At 37.4% G+C, this 5,362-nt stretch overlaps 1 protein-coding gene across 1 annotated transcript in view; it reads left to right on the forward strand.

The window, feature by feature from the left end:
• GOSR1 (golgi SNAP receptor complex member 1) overlaps window positions 1-5,362 on the forward strand; it is an 82,368-nt gene that overhangs the window by 13,216 nt on the left and 63,790 nt on the right. The window contains exons 2-3 of the mRNA XM_011990386.1: window positions 1,265-1,352; window positions 1,700-1,807. Coding sequence (XP_011845776.1) covers window positions 1,308-1,352; window positions 1,700-1,807 — 153 coding nt within the window. The 5' untranslated portion in view covers window positions 1,265-1,307. The remainder of the gene's footprint in view (window positions 1-1,264; window positions 1,353-1,699; window positions 1,808-5,362) is intronic.

Here is a 5,362-nt window from a genome sequence, read left to right on the forward strand (position 1 = left end):
TGGCTTTGTAGAATTACTTCAGCCTAACTACCCTTTTAAATAAAAATCTAAGGCCATGAGGATCAAGATTTGATGTGTATTCTAAAGTGTCTTGTTTGATGCCCAGGTTGGAAGCATGTCACAATGAGTCAACTAAGCAATAACTAGAATATTATTTATTCCAGGAATCTTTCTTTCTTTCTTTCTTTTTTTTTTTTTAACTTTCTGTATTTTGAAAACTTCAAGGTCTATGAATCATTCATTACCCACCTATAAGATGAATTAAATTTAACTGAATCCTAGTATTGTGAAGAATTAGTTTTTGGCCATTTCCCTTTAGTCTTACACTGTCCTGATGAATATATGAATATAAGGAGTATGGAATAACCAGTAGTAGAGATTGCTCTCTCATTCATTCATTCAACAAACATTTAATGAGCATCTACTATGTGCCTGGCTCTATACTAGGTGCTAGGCATATATCAATGAATAAGATAGAGCAGTTTTTTCCTCCCTTCGTGAAGCTTTAATTCTGTTGGCATATTGTTCTTTTTCATATATCTGGTAGAGGAGGATTTATATTAGTAGTCTACAGAGCATTTTTTAATCTTTTTCATTTGCCACACCCAGGCACTGTCACAGTGTAGGACAAAGTCTTCGGTAAGATTGGAGCGCATAGTCATTGCCTGGGCATTTATCTGTGTCCGGTATAACTCCGATCTATATTGAGCTGCTCATTGGATGCTAATACATACCTAACCTGATGAAAGTTAGTGGTGTTTTAGAAAAGGCAAAAGAAACACTCAGGACAGGTGGGTTTAGAATTTGAATCTGTCAAACATAAGTTTCACTTATAAAAAGGTAGATTTTTGACCGTTCAGATTTGAAAAGGCAATTTAACACAATTCTACGAAACAAAAAGATGATTGCATACTGTAAGTGGAAATGTAGAAGATTAGTACCAAAGTATGCAGGTGGCTATATATATTGAATGTAAAGCCAGTTCCTGAGTATTCGTTAGCTAGTTATCCAATCTGTGGATCATTTAAACCTCAATCTTATTTCCTCTTGGTAAGAGTCAAGGAAAGAAGAGAGAACTTAATGTTGAGGTTGAAGGAACCATAATTCCTTTGGGGTAAAAATGTAAAAGATTGTTTCTCACAGACCCTATATAACATAATCCATAATTCATTTTATGGTTCATATTAATTACCTTATTATTTTAAGTATGTTTTAAAGGAGTGCATTTGAGTAATGGATCCTCTTTAACTGAACTTCTTTTTAGTTCTGATACAACACCCCTTTTAAATGGATCAAGCCAAGACAGAATGTTTGAGACAATGGCGATTGAGATTGAACAACTTTTGGCAAGGGTAAGTTCTTTGTTAAATGGCTGTTTTGCAAATAACTGTATACTTGTTAGATAGGATCCTGGATTGTATTGAGACAGACATGTTTAATGAAATTATCCATTCCATTCAAGATGTGTACCTCCCCACACCACTTGAATTTTGATGACAGCCATTCTCAGGTGATATGATGTTATTTTGGTCTTTATGGATTATGTGGGGGAATGCTTAATTCTTACTTGATATCTTGTTTGTTTTTTGTTTTGTTTTGTTTTGCTGTCAACCAAAAGGGCATATAGGCAAATAATTTGCTTTTAGCTGTTTATAGTGCTTAGTAAAATATTTTTATTTTTATTTTTCTTTATTTCTAGCTTACAGGGGTAAACGATAAAATGGCAGAATATACCAACAGTGCAGGTGTCCCCTCCTTGAATGCGGCCCTGATGCATACATTACAGCGGCATAGAGACATATTGCAGGTAATATATTGGGCTCGAGACATTTTCATTATCACAGGAGTTCGGGTTTTTTTTTTTTTAATCCCTGCATTGGATATGTGCACATGTATTTAAAATGACAAAGAGAAACATCTGAGAAAATAAATGCCATGCTAGAGGGACTTGTTTTACTTTTTTTTTTTTTTTGGTCACCATTATAAAATTCTGAAAATATCTAATAGCTCTTGCTATTTCCTGGCGAAGTTGACTAATATTCATCACTGGGTAATATACTTCCTTTCTTGGAGACCTAGCTAACTAGCTGTAACCGTGAACTAGTCAATGGTCATGTATAGACAGTAACATTGTGGGTTAGAGTGTGCTTTCATGATGATATGGAGGGGGACTAATTTACTATACTTAGTATATTGTTTGAGAAAACAATAAATGTTTATGCACCAATAAAACTAAACTCTTAAAGATTTAAATGGAGGATATGTTAAAAATATAGTAGTACAAATAGGAAGGCAATTTTTTTTTTTTCGAGATAGGGTCTCTCTGTCACCCAGGCTGGAGTGCAGTAGTGCAGTCACAGCTCACTGCAGCCTCAACCTCCCAAGCTCAAACAATCCTCCTACCTCAGCCTCCCGAGCATCTGGGACCACAAGCACATGCCACCACACCTGGTCAATTTTTTAAAAGTTTTTTAGCAGAGACAGGTCCTTGCCGTGTTGCTCAGGCTGGTCTCTAACTCCTGTGTTCACAGGTTTTTACTATGTTGCCCAGGCTGTTCTCTTAACTCCTATGTGTGGGCAGTCTACCCACCTCGGCCTTCCAAAGTACTAGAATTACAGGCATGAGCTGCTGTACCCAGCCACAAATATTTTTAATACTGTGAAAAGTCAGCAACTATTTCTACTTTTAAAAACTGTTTTTAAAAGTAGGAATAGATGGCCAGACGCGGTGGCTCATGCCTGTAATCCCAGCACTTTGGGAGGCATGAGGTGGGTGGATCACCTGAGGTCAGGAGTTGGAGACCAGCCTGGCCAACATGGCAAAACCCTGTCTCTACTAAAGTACAAAAATAAGCCGGGCAATAAAAACATTCCCATTAAATAAAACAACACAAGGATACCCATGATCGCTACAAATGCATAACATTGTTTTTGAAGTTCTTGATGGTGTAATTAGACAGTAAAAAGAAATGAAATGTAGGCTGGGCATGGTGGCTCACGCCTCTTATCCCAGCACTTTGGAAGTCTGAGGTGGGTGGATCATTTGAGATCCGGAGTTGGAGACTAGCCTAGCCAACAGGGTGAAACCCCTTCTCTACTAAAAATACAAAAATTAGCGGGGCATGGTGGTGGGTACCTGTTATCCCAGCTACTTGGGAGGCTGAGGCAGGAGAATAGCTTGAACCCTTAAACCCGGGAGGTGGAGGTTGCAGTGAGCCGAGATTGTGCCACTGCACTCCAGCCTGGGCAACAGAGTGAGACTGTCTCAAAAAAAAAAAAAAAAGTTGTAAATATTGGAAAGGAAGAGGCAAAATTTCTGTGAGGTAGCAGGATAAAATTTTATGTCTAGTATACCCAGGAAAATTACCTGATAAAAAGTTAGAAACAATTAAATTCAGTAAGATGGTAGATTATAAAATGAATACAAGGTGGGAACTGAACAATGAGATCACCTGGACTCAGGAAGGGGAACATCACACACCGGGGCCTATCATGGGGAGGGGGGGAGGGGGGAGGATTGCATTGGGAGTTATACCTGATGTAAATGACGAGTTGATGGGTGCTGACGAGTTGATGGGTGCAGCACACCAACATGGCACAAGTATACATATGTAACAAACCTGCACGTTATGCACATGTACCCTACAACTTAAAGTATAATAATAATAAATAAATTAAAATAAAAAAAATAAAAAATAAAAATAAAATAAAATGAATAAAAGCAAATAGTTTTCCTATTATGATAGGAAATAAATGATAACCTGTTAGAAAATATAATGGAAGAAACTATAAAGTATTTATGTATGAATTAAATAAGAAATGTGTAGGACTTGTATGTGCAAAATTCTACTGAGGGACATAGAACAAGATTTAAGTAAAGGAAAGAATCAGTCCGTTTTCGGATGGGAAGACTTTCGTCTGAATTGCATGGCATCCCAGTGGAAACAGCAGGGTTGTTTTGTTGTTTGTTTAGTTAAAAACAAATGACAGAATGATACCAAAGTTCATTTGGAATCATAGACATACAAGAACAACCAAGAAGAACAACTTGAAAATGAAGATAAGTGGTAGAGGGTTTGTAGTTCTCCCAGATCTTAAAACCTGTTAAAAAGCTGAAATAGTTGAAACAGTTTGATACTAGAGGAAAAAAAAATTAAATAAATAAGAAGAATTAAACAGAGTAGAGTTTATATGTCGACCCAATTATGTATGGAAATTTTTAGTTTCTGATAAAGATGTTGTTTAAAATCAGTGCGGCAAAGAGAAATTATAAAATAAATGGAACTATAACCATTGCCTAATTATTCAGGGATTTAAAAAAAAGAATTCTATCTCAATCCTCACATCCAGAACAAATTCCAGATGGATCCAAGAAGTGTAGAAAAAGAAACCATAAAGCAGAGGTGAAATTTATAAACTTTCGAGCAGAAAGGACTTTCTAAATAAGACTTGATACTGGAAACTGTAACAAATGACTGATTTGCTTACTACACAGAGAAATAATAGAAATAAGAAAAAGACAGTAGGAAATGGACAAAGGGTGTAAAATTGCTTACAAAAAATGAGTGGCCAAAACTATAAAAACAGTTTCAGCAGTATTTCCAAATAAAAATACAGAAATCTAAAAGAGGTGATTTTTCACCTGTCAGGTTAGCAAATGTTGAAACATTTATAACCCATTATTGGCAAGAATAAAAATAAAAAAACGGCACTCCTATATTGCTGGTGGGAACATAAATTGATGTAATGTTTCTAGAAGGCAGTTTAGCACTACCAGAATGTAAATGAATGTAACATTCTTTGATCCAGTTATTGTTTGTTTTTTGAGATGGAGTCTCGTTCTGTTGTCCAGGCTGGAGTGTTGGAGTACAGTGGTGCAATCTCGGCTCACTGCAGCCTCCGCCTCCCGAGTTCAAGCGATTCTTCTGCCTTGGCCTCCCGAGTAGCTGGAACTACAGGCATGCACCATCACGACCGGCTAATTTTTGTATTTTTAGTAGCAATGGAGTTTCATCATATTGGTCAAGCTGGTCTCAAACTCCTGACCTCGTGATCCACCCAGCTCAGCCTCCCAAAGTGGTGGGATTACAGGCGTGAGCCACCGTGCCCAGCCCTGATCTAATTATTCTATTGCTAGGCATTTACTCCTTTTTTTTTTTTTAAGCTCTGTTGAACTTAATAGACATTTACTCTTTAAATACACTTTTTTTTTTTCTTTGTTTTTCAGACAGAGTCTCACTATGTCACCCAGGCTGGAGTGCAGTGCGCGGTCTTGGCTTACTGCAACCTCCGCCTCCCGGGTTCACACCATTCTCCTGCCTCAGCCTCCTGAGTAGCTGGGACTACAGGTGCCCGCCAGCAT

The sequence above is a fragment of the Mandrillus leucophaeus genome, unplaced genomic scaffold (genome assembly GCF_000951045.1).
Source record: "Mandrillus leucophaeus isolate KB7577 unplaced genomic scaffold, Mleu.le_1.0 Scaffold379, whole genome shotgun sequence".
Lineage (NCBI taxonomy): Eukaryota > Metazoa > Chordata > Mammalia > Primates > Cercopithecidae > Mandrillus > Mandrillus leucophaeus.